Genomic DNA, 21,252 nt, shown 5'->3' with positions numbered 1-21,252 from the left:
TATTCACTTATCCCAAACTGGAAATCACCGATGATCATTTTATACAGAAGTGTGACACTATTTTGATTGATTTAGAAGTAATAAATATAAGTTGTTAAATAACAGTTAAATTTATACAACTAATAATTAGCCAAGATAGCGTTTTGACTGTTGTTTTTTAACACGTCAGTTTGTTTGCTACATTTATTTTGAAATTACGTATAGGAAATATAGGTTTTAAATTGTTATTTGCGGCAACTTGACGCTTTAAAGTGCAGTAGTTCCGCGTTTTGACCGCAAGAGGGCAGTGAACGTTCACTTTTGTAAAGGACTATTTATTAACCCAAGGAAAAACAAACTGTTATTAAGCTGCGCGTGTGAGTAACGTCCATTAATGCAGCTGGATATATCTTCGGGAATTTTTGTTTTAAATTAATATTGTATAATAACTAATAAAGTCACGGGGTCACAATCTTGTGCACTTCTAATGTAGTGCCTGTCCAAAGCATGGATAAATGAGAGGGCTAAAAAGGAATGCTCAAAGGTACTCAGCGATATAAATAAATATAACCTGATAAGTTAAAAGTCATATTTAATTTAGTCGCTTTTATATGATTATGCTTAATACTTTATCTTTAAATTAGGTTCAGAAATGTTAGTCCCTTTTATGTTTGTATTGACGGCGAAAAGACGGGTTGAAATGATGTAGTTCATGCCTTTGACCGCCAGAGGGCAGTGAACGTTATTATCATTATTATTACTATTATTATTATTATTATTGTCATAGATACTGATTTAACCTTTCCTATCTTGACTAACCTAAAAGCAGTTATAACGGCGCATGTGGGCCAAGCCCCTCTAGTAAACATCTGACGTGACCTTAACTTCAGTCTTTATTAACAATTCTTATACACGTCTTCAGTCTGAGTTGTTACACAATGCGCTCGCTCTAAATTTTCCAATGTGACCACTAGAGGGCGTTTGGCATTGTGCCCAGTTTGGCATCAAGTCAGACATAATACAATAACTTCACTTCCGACAAGTACCTTCAAAATAAGACAACCTAAATTTCTATATTTTCCTACTTAATAACATTAGTAAACAGCTTGAAATAATACATTATCAGTCTGAAGAATGTATTATTACAAGAACCGTAAGAAAACCGCTTAGCCAATGTTTTCTGACTGATTAGCTATTTTCCAGCCTTTTTTGCTTGCCGATGTGCCCCATGTACAAAGTGCTAATCTTGACTTTGATACGTGCTTTCTGCAGGTATGTTACAAAAGCTGTCTCTTTGAGTTTTTGTTCATACCTGTGAAGTATGATGCAGAACTCTATATAAAAATGCAATTTTTTAATTTCATAAATACAGGAGATTGCATTAGTTTTTAAACTGGGGCTTTCTTGAGACTAAATAAGCACAGCCCCATGCTCATTTAGTGTGTGTTTAGGGAAAATTAAAGTAACACATTTGTCATTCTTCATAGTAATCCTAACTATCTGCTCCCAGTTGAGACTGCTGCACACAAGCTCCATGAGATTCCAAAGAGAAAGAGACTGGAAAGGGGAAATTTTTGTTTATTTTTTTATTTTCTATAAAAAAAAGAAAAGAAAAAAAGAGATGAGTTTATTCAATGATCATAACAGACTTAATCAGAGACCTCGATAGACCACTCACATACGATAATCGAGGAAAATGTCTGAACAAAACCCCCAAAACAGAACAAATGTAACACATAATAAGATACCTGAATAAAGCAAACTCTGGGCTGAGCTGCAGGTCAGCACATTCTCCGTAAAACTCATGGCACATTATGTCCAACAGTTATTATGACAAGAAAGAAAAGGCTAAAAAGGAATGAAATTTTGTTTTTTACCCTTTCAAAACCAATCTAATAATAAAATTATATAGTTATATATCGTGGACTTCATAGAAATTAAAAGATGTGACTCAAGCACAGAAACGAGTTCTCCTGAAGTACTCCCCCATCTTTTTATTCTCCTCATTAACAGACTGCTTATCTACATCGGGAAACAGACCTCCCTGCACCACACACTAAGAAAAGAATGAAAAAAAACAACACACACACACACACACACACACACACACACACAGTCATACAGCCATCCAAATTTACAGTCACACTCACAGACCAGACTCAAACGCTAGTGTGGTGACACTGAAACAGATCTATCTAAAATATGCTGATTGAACAAAATGAGAAAGTAGTTGTCAGGTGTGTACACTCATAGAAGTCCAGCTAAAACTAACTTTAAAACCCGAATATTGGTAACGGGTAAAATATAAAACGCTGTCTTTTCCTTTTTTATTACTTTTTTCTTTTTTCCCTTTCTTTCTTTTTTTCTTGTTGTGTGTTTTTTGTTTTGTTTTTTTTATACACAAACTCCTTCAAAAAAATCTCCCACCCCACTTAAATATTACACCGCCCACTGCTGACTCGCCCCTTTCTAAACCCGGTCAAAGTGTAATATAAGCCAACGAGAACTGCAATACAATACAGGCACTGGAGAAAAAACACCATAAGAGACAAGTAGAGAGGACGAGATGTGTTCGGATTTCAGTCGATCCCCGCTCAAACAAATGTCTCCAAGAACATAATTAGAAGAGTCACATCCACAATTTTATCAAACAAGAACAAAGATAGAAATCAAAACTGTTTTTTCAGCATTTTCCGTTTCTTGACTTCTGTAATTGTTTCTTTTTAGTTTATACTGTCGACACTGTGCCCTCGGTGAACTAGAAGACGATTCGATGTGAAAAATCTAACAGGGAGCTCTCTCCAGTCTACTACTTTACTAACCTGATTCAAGTAACAGCTACAGAAAGATGTTTGTCTAATTCCCCTGATAGTCCCACTTTCATCAGAGGGAACAATAGGGAGCTTGACTGATCCAGAAGTGACTGTTGTGAACCGGCCACTCAGAAAAAACTTCTCCAACAGTGTGTCTAAAATTGTAATACAAACGATGGTGCGACATTTGTAGTGAAAACTCAGAACTAAAGCTTAGAAACGACTGGACTCTCTCCCTCTTCTGCTACCGATTTCCTACTGTAGCTTTAAATAAAAGGCAAGATGGAAAAAACTTGACTGACTCTGTATTTGATAAATACTTGTTGAAACTATGATAATGCATATATTGAGGGTATTTTTTTTTTTTTTTTTTAAACTAGCTACCAAATGTTTTAGGACAAGTAATTTAGCATAAAAGATATCAGGGGTTGTTTGGCATAGAAGTAGCTGGCGGAGTGTGTTGGTGAGAAGATTCAAAGAGGAAGGAAAAAAAGAAAGAATAGAGATTCAAAATAAACAGTTATTGTAGTATAAGAAAATACTTCTTTACAGTAGATACTAGATAATGAAAAAAGGTCTGCACTGCTCCTCGCCTTGTCTGCAAATGTTTGTCCGTTTGTGCAGGCCACAGAAGATAATGGTCAGTTTAGGAAAAAGAGGTGTAAGGCAAACTGTACCTTCTCTGCTGAGAAATATACATGATTTACAGTATGGAAGTAGCCCCCAAAAAAACACCAAAACAAAACAAAAAAGTAATATTTTCACTTACAAGAAACAAAACAGAACACAAAAAGATCAGTCTTCTTCACCAACTCAGACATCTGGCAGTTCTCTCAGTGTCTCTGCAGTCTGTCTGAACGTTATCAGTGGGATGTCTTCACGCTTGTGGTTACCGTTGTACCCACAGACACACACACACACACACACACTGTAAAAACCAAGTGTGAAAAAGGCAGCGCTGCCATCAGGGGTCCGCTTTTTTCCTGTTACACGATATCAGCCAGGTAATGCTGAATATCCAGGAAAATGACATCCAAAACTAAGCGACTCGTCCCCGTGTGATGTTTGTGTGTTTAGTCAACATGGGCAAACCAAGCTGTGACCGCCCGTCCAGTGTTTGTACTCAGTCTCAACAGGGCCCATCACGTATACGTACAGTCCGTGTCCCTCTCTGGTGCATGATCTCCACATTCTTACTTTAGAGGAGGTTTACATCTTTTTTCTCCCTTTCTTTCTTTTTTCTTTCTTTTTTGCAGTTTTGTTTCAGTTGCTCTTCTTCTCAAAACAGGTTCTCCTCAAAGATAGCCATTAAGTCACTTTGGAAATTCATGTCAATAGTCGCTGCCATCTGTAGAGAGAGAAGAAAACAGCCATTATTGTTTATGTTCAAACAGTTCACTACCTTTTGTTTAACTTAGTGGGTAGTATCACAGCTCAAGAACGCCACAGTTCCCAGAAGCATTAAACCTAGAAAAATCATCTCACCGCTTCTCGCCTCCTTCTCTCTTGCTCTCGGAGGCGTGCCCTCTCTCTCTCTTGGTCTAACTGGTTCTGTGTGGTGAGCTGAGGTGGTGTGGGAGGTTGAGGAGGCTGCTGAATGGCGGCAGGCTGGGACTCCTGCTGCACCGACTGCTGTTGCTGCTGTTGTTGTTGCTGCTGATGTTGTTGTGAAGGGGCTTGAATGTGTGGCTGCTCAAGACGTCTGCGAGGCTCATCGTGCATCCTTCTGCTTTGCTCCATGACCTCCTCTTCATCCCGACCTCTGGAAAGCAGAGCAATAGCCATCAGTCAAACGCTCAGCATGCTGCTGAAGGGGATTCACGGCTACATAAGCGATGCCCTCACATACACATGTGGGTGCCCTGCTGGGCATCTCACAGGACACTTAAAGCCCACAAAAACAGGAGCATCACAAAGATTACTACAAGCATTTTTTTAAATTTATTTTAGGGGGGTTAGGACCCTTATTGTTTAATGGACTATTTAATGGACTATTCCTTATTACTGAGCAGTTCAATATCTACAATAGATGAAATATTAAAAGCTCCTTCAGTGGCTTCTTGCATGAAAAACATCAGACAGAAGTGGAGGGTCGACAGGCCCATGATAACCTTGTCAGATTTGATCATTTTTAAATCAATTTCCTCTGCTACTGTGGCCTTTCAGTACACTTTAATCTCTGTGGCTGCTGCAGTCATAAAATATGACCACAAGAGGGCATACAATATCTTTGAATCCAGGAATTCACACTGTGTACTAAACACCAAGCAGCTCAAACAGATACTTGCAGTCATTCAAATTCATTGCGAATACAATTTATTAATAGGATGGCGGGTTTTGATGGGAAAGCCCTTCTTTTGGTAGAAGCACATTGCTATAGACACAGTTAACTATAATATACTTTATATTATTCTGTCATTACTTTTTCAAGCAGATATACAATAAATATGGAACACGAATCTCCTCAATCACTGCTGCTTTTTGCCCCTTTTGTATTCCAGTGTTATTGACAATCTCACCGTAGTTTGTCTTGCTCTCTGCGTAGCCTGTCTTTTTCTGCCTGCTCAGCTTGGGCCTTCAGGGCCTTCTCCCTCTCCTCTTTCTCCCGAGCAGCACGACGGAATTGTTCAAAACTGTCACTCGAGGATTTCACTGCCGATAAGGGCGTAGACGTGGATTTTTGTGCCAAACTGGCCCACGAGCCCATATTCTTCAGTTTCACATCCTGAGGAACAGACGCAGAGAGGTCAAATCAAAAATGCTGGTAGGTGGAATCCTTTTGGGCTACAATCAGATGGATATAGAGGTATTTATTCAGTTTTAAAAACTGACTTTTGCACCCACCTGTACCTTTTTGGGGGCAGAAGGAGTCTTGGACTCCTGCTTGAACTTCTCCTTATCTTGCAAAGAGGTGGGTGGCCCACTGGGCTCAGAGGAGCGGATGACAGGTCGCGAGCCTTCCATGGACTTCACATCTGCTCAACACAAGAAGAATCAATATCCTGCACAGTTTCTTAATTCTTAATTTTATTTTGGGGGGAAAAACGTTAAGGAGAAGTAGTTAAGGAGCTCTTACTCTGTTGGCTGTGGCTTGGTTGACAAGGCTTGCTCTCAGGATGTTTATGATGATCTGGTCTCATTGCAGGATTGAATGGCTCCCCTCTCATCACTGGTGATGGAGGAAGTTTCTCCTCTTTTAACACACCTTGGGTCCCAGGTGCCCTTTGCTGCATGGCAAGCAAATGGAATCAAAGTCAGACCTTATTCCAGCCTCAAACTCCACTTCAGTTAAAAACAGTTGCCAACCTGATAGAAATGTTCTCACCTTTTTAGGCTGCATGTTGTGAGGCGGAGACTGGTGAGACACAGGTGGATACTGGGGAAGTTGGGGAGAATTCATCATGAGAGGTGATGGGTTGTCTCTCATATGACCTGTAAACAGTATAAAGGGAAATAAGACGTCTGCAAACATGATTCATTTGGGAAAAAAAAATCCAGGTAACACAATATATTTCTGTCCATTTTCGTTGGACCAACCTGTGTTATAAGGGTCAGGTTTGGTCGGGCGAGGGGAGGGCTGCTCTTGCTGCTGCTGTTGGATGATCTGTTGTGTTTTATTGGTGGGCATGGACGCTTTGTGTTGTGTTCCCTGGGACTGAGGAGGGAGTATAGGACAATGTTGGTAGTTCACTTGCTGCTGTTGTGGTTGCTGTTGTTGCTGCTGAGTATGTTGCATGTGGCGGGCCTGGTGTAAAGGCATCTGTTGGGACAGCGTCTGATGTGACGGGGCTGACTGAGCCTGGGACTGAACAGGGTGCTGGGCAGGAGCCAAGGTAGTCTGAGACGAAAGCTGAGATTGTGTCTGAACAGACTGCAGGAGCGAAGTCTGTACTGGTTGTTGCTGCTGCTGACGAGCCTGCTGGGTCTGACGCGGTTGCTGAAACTGGGGTAGGAATAACTGGTTAATTGGTGTTGTAGACACTGGCTCTTCATCATCCTCCAGCAGCATCTGGGGTGGCTGAGAAGACAACAAGCCTTGGGGTGTGAGTGTTGGGGGGGATATAGGCCGCTGGTGCAGAGGCTGAGTAGAGTGAAGAATCTGAGGGGGGAGTTGGTGCTGTTGTGGCGGTGGTGGTGCTGTTGGCTGGGGCTGAGGCTGAGGCTGGAGCTGCTGCTGCAGAGGTGGCTGTTGCTGCAGAGGTGGCTGCTGCTGTTGTTGCTGCTGCGGCTGCTGAGGTGGCGCTGGTTGCTGAGGGGGTTTGGGATGCAGAGGGGCTGCCTTGTGACTGGGCCGAGAAGGCTGCTGAGGCATGGAACTGTGTAAGGCTAAGGGTAGAAGAAGCAAAACTTTATTAGCGTGAATTTGCTGGCAAAAATCCAATTATTGGAACATAGGTTTAATAGAAAAAAAGTGAACTAGCGGTCATTTTGTAAACTGCATTACAACTGTAGGATTCTGTAGAGAAGAAATGCAGTTGTAGCTTCAGAAGCAACAGCAACCTAGGTAGCTATCAGGACTACAGTCATTAAAAAATGGCCTCTGCATAAAACCTTACCTGGAGATGGGAGGACGGAATGCTGGTTGAGGAAAGGATGTGTCTCAGGGGACACTGGCCCAGCAGAATGAGTGTTGAGGTGAGAAGGTGCAGGTGAGGAGGAGGAATTGCCTGTGTGGTGGGGCAAGTGCATGATGGACTGACCAAAAGGTGGCAGGGAGTCAAAGCTCGTCTCCAATAACTGAGAAGACTCCAGAGGAGCAACAGGGGGCACCATGAAGCCCGCAGGAGATGGCTGGTGGTGGTGATGGTGCTGCTGTTGCTTCATCTGACTGCTGGACTGAAGGCCTGCAGCTTGAGACTGATGTGTAGCCTGAGCGGGTACAGTCTGAATATGAGAATGTGTCTTCCCCTTCCCCTCCTTTACAGCATGGTTCTTCTTTTTCGGCTGTTTTATCGTTCCTGGGGAAAAACATGTACAAACATAAACATTTCATACTTTTCTTTTTTTTTGGGGGGGGGGGGATTATGTAAATCTGAATGCTCATATCTGGAGTAACTCACCTGGCCCCTCCATTTCACTGTCTGAGCTGGAGCCACTGCTGTCTGAAGAAGATCCAGTCTTTTTAGAGGTAGCCATGGACTCCATAGTCTTCTCAACTACAAAAACAATACACATGTTCACACATTTCCAGATTCAAGCACCAAACTATTCACATGTCCCCTTGCTGATTTCATAGAGTGGTAGTAAATGGCAGTAAATGGCAGAATTCTGTAAGTTTTGGCTTACCTGAAACCCTTTTCTTCTTGCGGAGGCAGGAAGACACATATCTCTCTAGTTCACGCAGAGTGGAAGGCTTTAGCGTTTCAAAGTCAATCTCAATCTCATCAGGGTTTGAATTTTTGAGTGAGGGCTCTCTGGACTGGATAATGTGTACTACACGGCCAAGCTTGTCACCAGGAAGCTTGTTGATGTCCAGGCTTAGCTGCCTCTTCTCCTCATATGTCATAGGTTTGCACTTTTCCCCTGTAACTGATGACCCAGTGGCTCCCGGGTCATCTTCCAGACTAGGAACAGGCTGCAAGCTGGCAGCTTTCATCATCTCCTTTTTGCTACAGAGGCAAAATACAAAAATTTACCAATGCTGACTAAACTCTAGTAAATCAGTAGCCTTTTCGAAATGGTAAAAACAGAAAATACATACCTACAGCTAATCAGTTACAGCTGGAGACTAAAACTCTTAACATAAATAAAACTGTCCACTCAAAGTTACCAACTAATAAGCTGGATTACAACAATCATCCTCTTAAGACTCATAACTTATAACAACATAAACTATGTAATAAATGTCATGGGATAACCAAGCCTTTTGGCATTTATTGAAAACATAACAATAAGCTGTATATAAAATAAAGAAAGGGTAATTAACAGATTGTGAAATGTCAGGCTGACTGCTTTATAAAGGTTTTGTTCAACCTTTAGGAGAGTGCTTAATACCCACCTGGGTTTCTTCTTGGGAACAATCTCTTTGTTGTTATTGTTACTGGTCTTATTCTTCTTAGACGGCTGCGAAAGAGGTGTAGCATCCTGGATCTCATCGACAGGCATGCTTCCTTTCCTCTTATGCTTATCCTTTTTCTTCTCTTTCTTTTCCTTTTCTTTTCTCTTTGGTTTGCTGGCTTGTGGTTGGGAGAGGGCAGCCAGCTGCTCGTGGACAGCCTTCAACTGCATAAAGGAATTAGATCAGTTATCAACAAAGGTTTTTAGGGTGTGGACAACAACTCAACTGAATTTTCTTAGACAACTGACCTGTTCCTGTAACTCTGCCAACCTCTGGGCTCTTTCCTCTTCAGAGTCATCAGTGGAAGACTCAGACTCAGAGGACGAGTCACTGGAGCTGTCCGAAGATGAGGCGACGTGGGCCAGAGGAGGCTGAGGCTTAACAGGGGCAGGGTGATGAAGTGCAGGAGCTGGGGCAGAAACTAAAGGCTTGCTCTCTGGTTCATCTGGCATCTTGGCAAAGCGCATTTCAAAGACATCCTACAAAATGAAAAAAAGCAGGCATACCATCAAAATTGGTGTTTTACACACACATACATACATTAGTTGGGCAGGATACTAACATATTAATGACTTCTGCTCCCTGTTCAACTGCAGCATGTGAGACTTACTAGAAAGGCAGATGATTTATTGCAATGTTTATTTTTTATTTACTTTTTATTTTTTTTATTTTTTTTTACAGAGGAGCCCTGTATAAACTAGCAAATAAATAAAATAATAGCAAAACAAAAAATTAAATTTAGTAGAATGCAATCAATGCAATCTTTTTAAAAATGTAACAATAGCATGTACGTACCTGTAATTTGCGAGCCATGGCTACCACCTCATGGTCTGGAGGATTATATTTGTAGCAGTTGGAAAACATTAATCGCACATCAGCAGCAAACTCCTGGGGATCCCGGTATTGCCTGTTCTCCAGCTTGGCCTATTAAATACATCAAGGGTATTAATTACTTGCCATGCAAAAAAATGCCCCCTCCTTAGTTTCTCTGAAAATATGTGTTTTCTGCACACCTTAATGGTGCTGAGGTCCATTGGATGTTTGATGATATCATGATAATCATGTAGTCCCAGTGCATCCACATCAACTGGTTTGTAGAATGGCCAGGCATAAGCAGCATGTTTCTTGGACAGCATCTCTCTAACCAGACTGGCGCAATACCCCAGCTGGTCCTGTGGTTTGGGGCTATGACCTCCACTCGGTCCGCTTAGTCCCATTCCCAAGCCTATGTGATGCTGAGAGTCTGGAGCGTCCTTTTTAATCTTTGTAGGCCGTGCACTCTCTCGCCTGGGTAGTGTCTTCCCAGACTTAGATTCTGCTGGCGATGACTCACTCAGCTGGTCATTTGCAGTAGGCGTTGTAGTGTCTGCTTTCCTTTTTTGGCTCTTTCTTGGCTGGAGAGCAGTAAAATAACAAAAAAGAGAATTAAGCAATTATTATATCTTATCTACATATGTCTGATCCAAGCATGGTCAAAGATGAGCCTTCATGCCCAAACATTCATCCATTTGTCAAGTACACTCACTTTGGTCATGGTCATGGAGGTCTGCAGCATGGGGGCAGTGCTCTGGATTGTTGCTGGGGGAAGAGAGGTCTGGGAAGGGGGAGGCACAGAAGTCATTACAGGAACTTGAGGTGGGCAGTCTGGCTGACCCAGGGAGTATGGCGCTCCGAGCTGTGGTGCATGGCTGGATAACACTGGGGGCACATGGCCTGGGAGGGCCTGCATCAAAGGCTGGGGAGGTAGTGAAGGCGGACCCTGTACTGGTCCTCGAGTTTGGAGCCCTGTTGGGAGGGCTGATAGGCCGCGTGTTTGAGGAGTTGTGGACAAAGGATCCATAATGGCCCCAGGTTTCAAGTTTAGACCTGGATGTGAAAGAACAAAACAGTTGTTTTCTCATGAAAGTGTCAGATTAAAAACTGTTCTTGTATCAGAGTTTTGCACACTCTCTCTGGTCTTTATAATCATGTAGACCAAAGAAATACCTATTCATTTGCACACCAAAATGTGCAGCCACACTGAAGTCAAATAGGGCTAACATGATTACTCAGAGGCAAAAAACATGTTGATTCGTTGAGCTTAAAAAAAAGTGCCTTTTTAAAAGGTGCATTTTCTCAATCCTTTAATATAATTCAACTAAAATAAATAAATAAAGAACCATAACCATACAATCTTACAGAGGAAAAGCTAGGAATAGTAGTAGAAATTAATTTTAGAAATCCATACCTCCCTCTCTCCGGCCTCGGCCACGTCCCTTTCCTGTCATGACAACAATCTCAGTTTCTTCCTGTGGCATTTCTGTAACTTTCTGAAGGAAAACCTTCTCTAGAGCCTCAGCCATTAACACTATATCATCGCCAGGCTGCAAAGGGAGAAAAACAGTTTTAATTCAAGTGGAACAACTTCAGAATTATTGGAACGTTATATTGATAAGGCTCCGTTGTACAACTATGTACCTTGTTGTATATGTAGCAATTGGTAAACATCGTGTTGAAGTCTTGGATACATTCTTGGGCATTCCAGTAGTAACTGTTCTCAAGCCTTTTCTTGATTGTTCCCATGTCCATAGGGGTTTTGATTATTTTGTAGTAGTCCTGAAATGGTCACAAATAAGTTGGTCAGAAATAACTCAAGTGGAAATTCTTCAATGCAATCTGGTTCTTTACTAAAATGAACCCCTTAACACCTCCTGTATCATATTTGGTACTTATATATCGTCATTGACACCCCGGCCCCGAAAAACCAAAATAAATTGCAGAAACAAAAACAAAAAACACAGGATATAGCAAATACAATAATAATTAAAAATGACGTGCAAATTTTTATTTAACTCATTTTAAAAAATGTCATAAAGGTTCAATAAATGTTCAATTTCTGGCAAACATTTCATTATTCTGGCTTTCTTAAGTTTCATTAACCTCTTAGAGATGACTGGTAATTAATTGTTATTCTTGCCAGCATAATTATAAAGAACATATGTGAGGTGTTCACGCTCTCTCAAGTCCTAATAAGTTTAAATTATGTTGTGGTCCAAACAAAAGACTAGAAAAAATTAATTTCACTTCTGAACATTGAAATTAAAATACTCAGAATAATAATTAGAAAAAAGTCAAAATACTATTTTGATAAAAAGTTGAAATGTGGAGATTACAGTTGTTATTTCAACACAAAATGCCACGGTTGCTTCACCCTCAGAGTTAGTGAAATCATACTTCAGAATTGGTATTAGTAACAAGAAAGGATATGATTTCTCTTCAAGCACATAAACACATTGTGATGATCAGTATAAGGACATTGAAAAGGTGGTGCAGAAAGCTGCATCTGGTCAGACGGAAAAAAACACGAACTCAAAAGAGTGGACTTGGTTATCGATGGTTAGAGGATGTATGCTGTGTCACAAGACAGCTGATTAATGTGTTTCACTTACTCATCTAAACAGGGTATTTTTTTAAAGCGTGTAGCAGCCGTGGGAGTTTGTCTTGAAACAACAACTGTAATCTCCACATTTAGACTTTTTCTCAAAATACATTCTCAACTTTTAATCTTGAAATTTCGACTTAATTCTCAAAATGATCAACAATATTTTTTTTCTTAATGTGATCCCTAACACTTTGTCATAGAGTTTTTTGATTACGGCAAAAATCACAAAAACAATTGTTTTGATAAATACCGAGATGCATATCATTAATTTAGATCTTTATAGAGGTGCAAAAGGAGAGTGGTGTGCTGAAAGGCAAAGCAAAAGAATAGCGTACAACACATTAACTGTTTAATCCCAGTTATCTTGCACTGATTGTTTTGTGGAAGCCAAAATTGTTAATTCAATTTAAATTCCATTAACTGCAGATTATAACAGCTGAGGATGATATAATGTGCGTGTGTTTAATATGACTTCATACTGTGCAATGACAAATGCAACAATCTAAATGATAAAATATAGAAAAAAAGACCCCGGGTATTCTCAATTTTGCATATACATGCAGAGAAGAGCTCTAGTCAGTTTGCCTGAATTTATAAATCATAAAAAAGCATAAATAAGTAAATACAGGGCGTTAGATTGTGTAGAACCTATGAGACATCTACTCTGTCCATGAAATCTTAGAGAAATTAAGCATTTTATGTTAAAACAAAGCTTACAGGCAGGTTGAGTTTGACTGCATCCACTGGTGCATGAAAAGGCCAGGCAAACTGGTGCTTCCACAGGGTTTTCACCACCACTTTTAGCAGGTACTGTAGCTGATTGGTCTGGCGCTTTGGCCTGTTAGGATTGATGTATTCTGGGGGTGGGGGGTTACACGTTTGCTGAACCTGCCCCTGGCTGCTGCTGCCGCCCGACATCTGCGCTGTGTCCAGGCCGTCACCCATTCTGATAAGGCAGGACCTGGGCTCGGGCCCCGGAGCTGAAGCAGGGGCAGGGGTAGAGGTAGTGGTGTTGGCAGGACACCAGTTTAATCTTGGCCCCGGCACAGACTCCACTGACAGAGCACTGCTGATCCCATTGCACTCCTCACTGGACTCTCTAAAAAGAGAAAAGAAGTGTAATTAGCAAAACTATAAACAAAGTCTTTGCTATACTTATAAACTTTGTTACACAGCCAATAACATTTTACATTTCAACGCAAAGTTTAGTTAGACCCCTTATATCATGTTTACAATCAAATAAAATAACTGCAAGGCTAGTGGTATACCTGTCATTTAATCATAACACAATGAGTTAGTTTCTTCGATCAGTTGAAAAGATTTCCACTTTGTCAGCTCTGATTGTGAGTAGAGGACGAAACATGCACTGTAATGTTTACACAGTCATATTAAAAACAAGAAAAAGTTCCCAGTGATGATTTCATTCAGAAAATCTGGCCTTGAACAAGAACGCACTGTTGACGGGGTGAATTAAATGTTTTTGTAAAGATCCTTCATAATTGAATATGTTAAATACTTTATCTACTTTGGTATAATAGGGAAGAATGAATATTAACTGTAATTAATCACTATGAGAGACTTGGTAACATGGAAAAAAGCAAAAGTACTAACTGGTGTCGCAGATGTATATTAAACTGAAGCTCTCCCTGGCCTCTAATCTTTGTTATATAGATACTTTTGGCTGGTTTTAATGTACAAATGACTATAGAATTATAAAAGCATTCAAAGTAAGACTACACAATCCTCATATTTAAATTGACTGTGAAACTGAAACGCGCAGTTCAACCCTGAAATACAGAAGGTTTGCCTTCAAAGTATTGCAACTAACATGTTGCAAAAGGTCAAACTTTTACTTTAATTTCTGGTTTGTGTCACAATTTTCCACAAGTTGTGCTACCACTCAGCAAGCAGTTAGCAAGTATTTACAGTTAAAAATTAACAACAGCCAACTGTTGCAGTCTTCTGGCTACCAAAGCCATTATTCAGTTTTCTTTCTATTCTTTGCAACCCAGCAACGATTAGAAAACTCCAATAAGCATTGCCAGCAATTCAGGGAATGCATGTTTTTCTTTAGCAAAGAGTGCTTGTATCGTGTCCAATATGGCAGACATTCTTAAGCCATCTTCTGATGTTGTCAGGATATTGTCAGTTGTCAGGATCTCATATGAACTAACTTGGTTAAAAGGTAATAATACACAAATGTTAGAAGTACACTTCCTTTAACTTAATGGCATCATCTTATTAAGCTACACCGCATGACTGTTACAAATGGATATACAGTTTAATATGGATTTGCACCCTTCTTCATCCTGTACCACCATCCACACATGGTGAGGGGCCTAGTTGTGACCAGAGTTATGTCCAATGTGAGAGTTACTGTGATATTATACTCTGAACTACCCACACACAGAAAATTGCACCTTTTTAACCTGGCACAGTTCTTGCCTTTTCTTTTGCTCTATTATTTTCTCACTTTTCTTTTTATCTATTTTTGGTGTGGGTACAGATAAGAAAATTGTCCCTGACTATATGTAACCATGGCAGCAATAGACGTAATGTAAAATACACCTAGATCTGCAAATCATTGACTAATCTACAGGGGATTTTGTCAGCAAAAAAATAGACCACATGATTTAATTTCCTTTATGGTTTCAAACTGTTAGTTCAGTGAGTATTATGACATAGTTCCACCAACTCACACAATTTCCTCTCAACTGAAAGAAGAAACACAACTCAAATGAAAACCAAAAATGAACTGTCTGAATTTTACCACAGCAGTTTCTCTATTTGTTAATAGAAATGTTATTTCCAAAATGATATCACAATCAGATGCATTAACTTGAGATTGATCATAGAAAGTCTATATTATGGCTTACGATATAAAAAAAGAACCATCTACTGATGTGAATTCAATAAAAATCAAACTGTTTCAGTTTCGGTTTTGTCTGTGTTGTTGTTATTGTAGTAGATCTTTTGTTCCCACTCTGTCTCAAGACCTGGGAGTGCTTTTGGATGTGAGTGGGCAGGGCTGGAGAGTAGAGGAGAGTTGGCGTCATCTGGCAGCCGAGGGACTGCGTGTTCCACCGCACGCTCAGTCCTACATAATGTCCTCTCTCCCAGGCAGTCAGGGACATTACATTCAAATTACACACAAAGGCTGTTAAGACAACAGTCCAACTAAAAACTAATCTAGATTAACAGAGTAAAAATACAACAGCAGCAGTATTCTGGAGGAAAAATACTGATCATCAGATTGTGTATTCAACCCTCTATGAGAGACAAGCTTTCCAGTCTGATACTCTGAAATCCACCCCCACAACAAGGGCCTTCAAAGATAAACACACGCACACACACAACTATATGGATCTGTGACTAATCTCATTCTTGGTGAGTCACTTTCTGAGAAGGAGGAAGCAGTTCGCACACCACATGATCACTGCGCTGGCCCCCCCGAGGCACTAAAGCACAGTGGAGAATCTGAATAACTGCCAATATGTTGAATGACCACAACCAATAACACATAAAAAAGAAACAGTACTGGCCCACGTGATATGGTACATTTGTATCTGGAGGCAAAAATACCATACGCTGTGAATAAGACCAAATAAAAACAAATTTAAAAAAAAAACAAAGCCACAGAACTTGTCTAGACCCAGCACACTGATGTGCAAATCAAGCCAAGCAGGGGTTAATCTACTAAACCCTAAAATACAATTTGTTTGTCAAATGATCAAAAATAACATGAAAAGTTGTGGTAGACAATACAGGATATAAATTATATCACAATATTCAAGGAAATCTCCAAAAATGATATCTGTGATGATGCAGATACAAGTTGTGCACCGCCACATTTTTGTGTTCTGCTTTAGTGATTGTTGGACAAATCATGCTTTTGTGCATAGTTGACAGTTTCAGTCTATTGACTATCAGATGCCATTCCTGACTAAGGATGGAAACCAGAATAATAATCAAACTTATTGTCATGGATCTCTTGTACACCAAAACCACATGCAAGCTTTTTTTCTGCACTTTCTACACTGTGCTCAGAGAAAATAATGCTGTTGCAATGATGCTGAAAACCTTTGGAGACCTCTCTCTTGCCTCTCTTCCCCCAAGAAAATTACATGTAAAAGTTTGCAGTTATGGCATAGTTGTAATGACAGCTATTGTTAGTACTATTATGTTGCTTTTTTCAGAACCAGTATTATCTTCAGCTACAGTACACTTTTATGTTTGCATCAGCCTTTATACAGTCCCAATCAAAAGTTTAAGACCGCTTGAAAAATTGCAAAAAATTGTTAAGATCCAACCATGCAAAATACAATGTTCCAAGTAGAGCTTCAACCTGTACAAGAAGAAATGGGAGTGGGAAAATGTTTTTTTGAGCAATTTGTGCAATTTATTGAAAACAACGCTTAAACTGAAGCGGGCTGTAAAACAGCCCGCTTACAGCCCCCCCCAAAATGCTTGATGCAAGAGTTTCCATGAGGTGAGTGGGAACATTTCTCCAAGTGGTGAAGACGGCCGCACAAAAGAAGGCATGTACTGTCTGGAACTGTTGTCCATTTTAGTAAACTTCCCTTCCCTTGAAACATTATTTTAAAACATTGGCTGTAGTCTTAAATTTTTCTCAACAACACCTGGGAAATTTTAGTGCTGTCTATGACTATTTTTTCTTTCCCCATCTGGCTTAAAAACAAAACAAAACAAACAAACAAACAGTATCACTAGACGTGTAGAAAAACGTACACATTAAAAGAAATATTTAAATCCGAAGACTGAAGATGTCTGGCAGACTAAATGCCACAGGAAAACAATTAGCCTAGTAAAACCAGAATAACAACATGTGGGTAAGTTATTTGGACATCAGAACGATAATCTTAGATATCCTGTTCTGCCTGTCATCATGACACACTTACAATCACCACTGTAAACAGGTGGGTGTTATGTATTTGTACAACAATTTGCCAAAATGTCTTCTCCTCTACATACTAATAAATGAACATTAATCTCATATTGTCCCATGTAGTTCACACTCAGCATGTCCTTTTTTGGATACTGTCAAGAACAATCAGTACAAATGTGTCTACTGAGAATAATATCATTCATGTTTATGTCAAATAGGTAAGTATGTAGATTTCTTTCAGACCTATCTAGTTATTGCATTTTTTCAGGCCTGAGCTTTTTGTCTACATCCTTACTTATTACTACAAGTGCTTTATAATACAATGTTTCTAGGAGATGTTCTGAAAGCATAAATGTCATGTAGATCTCTTGACTCAAAAAGGTGGCAGAGAGCAACAAGCCTCATCTCTAGTCTTTTCAAAAGCTTGTTTTTAAAAGCATCTCCAATTCACCTATAGTGCTCAATTTACCTAATATTTAATATTAATTTTTAAAACACCATAAATGCTGTTGACAAAATACTTAGGAAGGAAACCTGTTAAACCTGTTCTGTCTGGTTCCCTTCATGTTTTAGGAAGTAACCAGTAAAGTGAACCGAGTAAAGCGAAACTTTGGTTTGATACATGTAAAACAAAAAAAAAAAAACACTAAACTTTTCCAATTACATAACCGTCTTTAAAACATAAACAACATCAAACAGTTAAATAGTGTTTCCCATAAATTTATATTCAATTTATGCAAACGGAGGTGCAGTTGCTCTCTGAAGTGAATTATCAGTTCCGTTTACAAGTTTCTACGCCAAAAATAGGTATAAAGTTATTCGTGAAAACTATGTAACTGAACAACATTACAGGCTATATATTCAGTGAGCCTCATCCTGTAGGTCTTGGACTGTAGTGGTGGTCCTTCTGCTCTGCAGCCTCAGTAAGTTGTGTGTTGCAGCACTTGAATCAGTTTTCTACCTGTTACAGGTCTGTGTTAGACTGGGGTCTAGCTCAAAACAGATCTCAAGAGCTGAACATGAACTGACATGACATGACAATGGAGTTGGAATCAGTCTAACTGCAGGATGAGATTGCCACAACAGTGTCAAGCAAACCTGCCAGTAGGATAAGAGGAAAGGACTGAGAGTACCTGGTTATCAGCAACTTAACATTTAATATGAGCAAAGGAGATTTTCTACTAGTAAACTAATGAGTTGAGTGCCCATTCAATGTATTTCCAGAGAAAATATTTATTTAAAAATATGCTGCATCAATTTCCCCCCCATCCTTACTGTATATAAAGCCAATGACAGCTCTCACACAATATCTTCATGATGAGTGCCAAGTTTATCATATAAATATGTAAATAAATAAATCACTTTCATCAGTGACTATTTTTTATTGATACCTCTGTGCAGAGGGATTCCACTATTTCTCACAATTATTTGGGAAAGTTGTGGATCAGTCAGTCATGCTTTACACATACTGTGGTGACGCTCTTTTGTTATGCTGTAGATTGGCCAGAGGATACCATGACTTGAAGAACCCCCCGATCAATAGTCTCATTTGTATACATAAGCATTCTAGCTTGAAAGTGGGTGATTAGAGGGCAGCTTTTGAGGCTGATTCACGTATACAAACTTTTAGGCTGACTGCTGACTGACTTAAAGGGAACATTAGCCAATTCTCCATTAGTATCTACTCAAGGTTTCAGGGTTTTCCATTAGGTCATAGTACCTGGTTAGCCGGGGTTCCAAGCGATCCAAGCAGGTACTAAAATGTGACATCTTCAGACTGCATGCCACGAGAGTGTCTCGTTCACAAAAATCAAAACCGCAATTTTTGAAACCTGGCAACAAGGGAAATGGCTACAAAAAAACAGCGCCATGGTCCCAGAGTCTGACGAAAAGCCAGAGACTGAGCGGTAGGTATACTGTCGCCTCGACATCCACCTTTTTTGTAGCATTCGTATCACATACTATTAAATCACAGGTTGATCAGCAGCGTTTCTATGTCTGACGACCACACACATTAGGTGGTATTCAATTCGAATGGAAAACCAGTCGATCCAAGTAAGTGAATGGAAAAGGGGCTAGTGTGCGCAGGTGTGCATATGCCTCGTTTCTGTGGGTGCCTTTTCCAGCTTTTTTTTTTTTTTGCCCTCACATATGTTTTAATTTGGATGTTACGCACTTCAAATAAATTACATGCAAGACAAAGTTGCAAGATAAAAAAAAAGGGGGGAAATAACCTTGATGAGATTGTATTAATATTAAACTGCACAAATATTAGCAAGCACTAATTCACATTCAGTTAGTCTCTAAGAGAAACTTGTATAACAAGTTTGAATCACCTGCTGTGATAGTTTAACAGTAATATTTGGATTTAACAGTAATATTTGGATGTAAGATCAGGCCTCCAAAAGTCCCCAACACAGGTCAAGAGGCTTGCTTCCTGTTGCTGCATGGTTTAGGCCTGGAATAATAGTTGACTTTTGACCTGGACCACAGACTGCTGTGGAATTTTTTTCTTGAGAGGAAATGGTTCTGGTTACTGGGGTGGGGGTTACAAATCTCATGTGAGGATATCTAGTCCTACATATAGCATCATCGACTGTCCTACATAGAAGCAAAACACAATATATCAAGACATCAGTACTCCCTGTAAAAGTAAGCTATTAATCATTCATGTATAAGGTTGGGGGGGGGGGGCTGCCTTGGTTCTTACTAAGAGTTAGAATGATGGCTTATGTTGTCTGAAAGCACGAAAATAAATTATTAATTGAACCACACTGACAAAGCCAACAGCACAATTCCCTGCTTACACACCAGCCTTTTCAGCTCCTCTCCAGGGAGGAGCTCCACTCTAATGCTACTGTCTTGACAGTCGATTTTCAAGTTTGTACTGATTCCACCTATGTTATTACTCGGGTCGTTAACACTCTTGTTGCATATGTCCTTTTATTCCCACCTCCTTTCGACTGGTAAGACAAGAAATGTAAGTGTACTTTTGTTTTCGAAACTCAACTGTATTATGGGTTTAGTCAGTTTCAATTTTAGCCCTTTCCACTAGTGCCTGCTTGGCTTGCCTTGAGTTGACTCCGTTTTTAGGGTTTTTCATTAGGTGGTAGTACTTGATACTTGGCTGGAGTTCCAAGCACTCTGAGTCAAAATGTGACATCAGACTGCATGCCACCGACTGGCCAGTTAGTGGCGTCACTGATGAGTCATTAGAGCGACTCCTTCACAAAAATCAAAACTGATAGCTTTGAAACCTAGCAATGACGGAAATGGGTCTACACAAACCAACATACTGGTCCACCGGATGTGTTTCTATAAAGACACCAACCATAAAAAGGTGGTACTCGACTGTAATGGAAAACAACCAAAACCAAGAAGAGTAGAGTCAAGCTCAGTACGTACGTGGAAAAGAGGCACAAATATAGTTGTTATTATTTTGAAAGCACTGATGTGAAAAACTTATAAGGTAACGAATCATCCACAAATTAAGGGTGTTTCTGATTGTAAATCCCATCTTGCAATGGCAAATACTTGTCCCAGTGGGCATGCGATCACCACGTGAAATTTACAGGTGCAAACAGGGCTCAGATGGCACCAGACATGCACGCATCAGGCTGTGTACAGCAGCCTCGTAGTGAGCAACAAAAAGCCAACTATCAAGAAAAGCACTAGAACAACTTACAGTAAAATTATGCTACAGTAAAAATTATGTTAAGAATGTGATTGATTATAGAAATGTATGTATTAAGTAGGGATGGGTATCGTTTAGGTTTTATCCGATACCGGTGCCAAACCGGTACTTTTGAAACGGTGCCGGTGCTTAAACGGTGCTCAAACCGGTGCTTAAAGAATGGAGAACACAAACTTTGTCCAAAAACCTCTCATGTTCAGCTGTTTTTTTTGGTAAAAAGATAACAATGTTAGCCTTTTCTGCAGCTTTAGGGCATATATGTTCTCACTCTTGGCTGGAAGCAGTGCTTAAACAATGGAAAAAAACACAAACTTTGTCCAAAAACCTCTCATGTTTAACTGTTTTCCACTTTTTCTTTGGTCATTTTAGCCTTTTTGGCCA

General features: G+C 39.9%; 1 protein-coding gene across 3 annotated transcripts in view; it reads right to left on the bottom strand.

Annotated features, from left to right (window-relative positions):
* Positions 1-3,805: 3,805 nt before the first annotated feature.
* Positions 3,806-21,252, bottom strand: part of brd4 (bromodomain containing 4) — a 30,454-nt gene continuing 13,007 nt past the window's right edge. For 2 of the 3 annotated variants that reach the window (XM_039611403.1, XM_039611402.1), the window contains exons 2-19: positions 12,989-13,370; positions 11,308-11,445; positions 11,078-11,213; positions 10,376-10,716; positions 9,864-10,244; positions 9,646-9,774; positions 9,099-9,329; positions 8,791-9,014; positions 8,079-8,401; positions 7,853-7,948; positions 7,349-7,750; positions 6,330-7,118; positions 6,118-6,224; positions 5,869-6,019; positions 5,637-5,767; positions 5,312-5,517; positions 4,278-4,554; positions 3,806-4,140 (exon numbers count right to left, since the gene is read on the bottom strand). In XM_039611403.1, the coding sequence (XP_039467337.1) occupies positions 4,072-4,140; positions 4,278-4,554; positions 5,312-5,517; positions 5,637-5,767; positions 5,869-6,019; positions 6,118-6,224; positions 6,330-7,118; positions 7,349-7,750; positions 7,853-7,948; positions 8,079-8,401; positions 8,791-9,014; positions 9,099-9,329; positions 9,646-9,774; positions 9,864-10,244; positions 10,376-10,716; positions 11,078-11,213; positions 11,308-11,445; positions 12,989-13,216 (4,359 nt within the window). In that variant the 5' untranslated portion in view covers positions 13,217-13,370 and the 3' untranslated portion in view covers positions 3,806-4,071. The remainder of the gene's footprint in view (positions 4,141-4,277; positions 4,555-5,311; positions 5,518-5,636; positions 5,768-5,868; positions 6,020-6,117; positions 6,225-6,329; positions 7,119-7,348; positions 7,751-7,852; positions 7,949-8,078; positions 8,402-8,790; positions 9,015-9,098; positions 9,330-9,645; positions 9,775-9,863; positions 10,245-10,375; positions 10,717-11,077; positions 11,214-11,307; positions 11,446-12,988; positions 13,371-21,252) is intronic. The other variant, XM_031736493.2, reaches the window with a different exon arrangement.

This window comes from Oreochromis aureus, linkage group 4, assembly GCF_013358895.1.
Source record: "Oreochromis aureus strain Israel breed Guangdong linkage group 4, ZZ_aureus, whole genome shotgun sequence".
Lineage (NCBI taxonomy): Eukaryota > Metazoa > Chordata > Actinopteri > Cichliformes > Cichlidae > Oreochromis > Oreochromis aureus.
The sequence above is the reverse complement of the archived record's forward strand: the minus strand, read 5'-3'. Positions and strand labels throughout refer to the sequence as shown.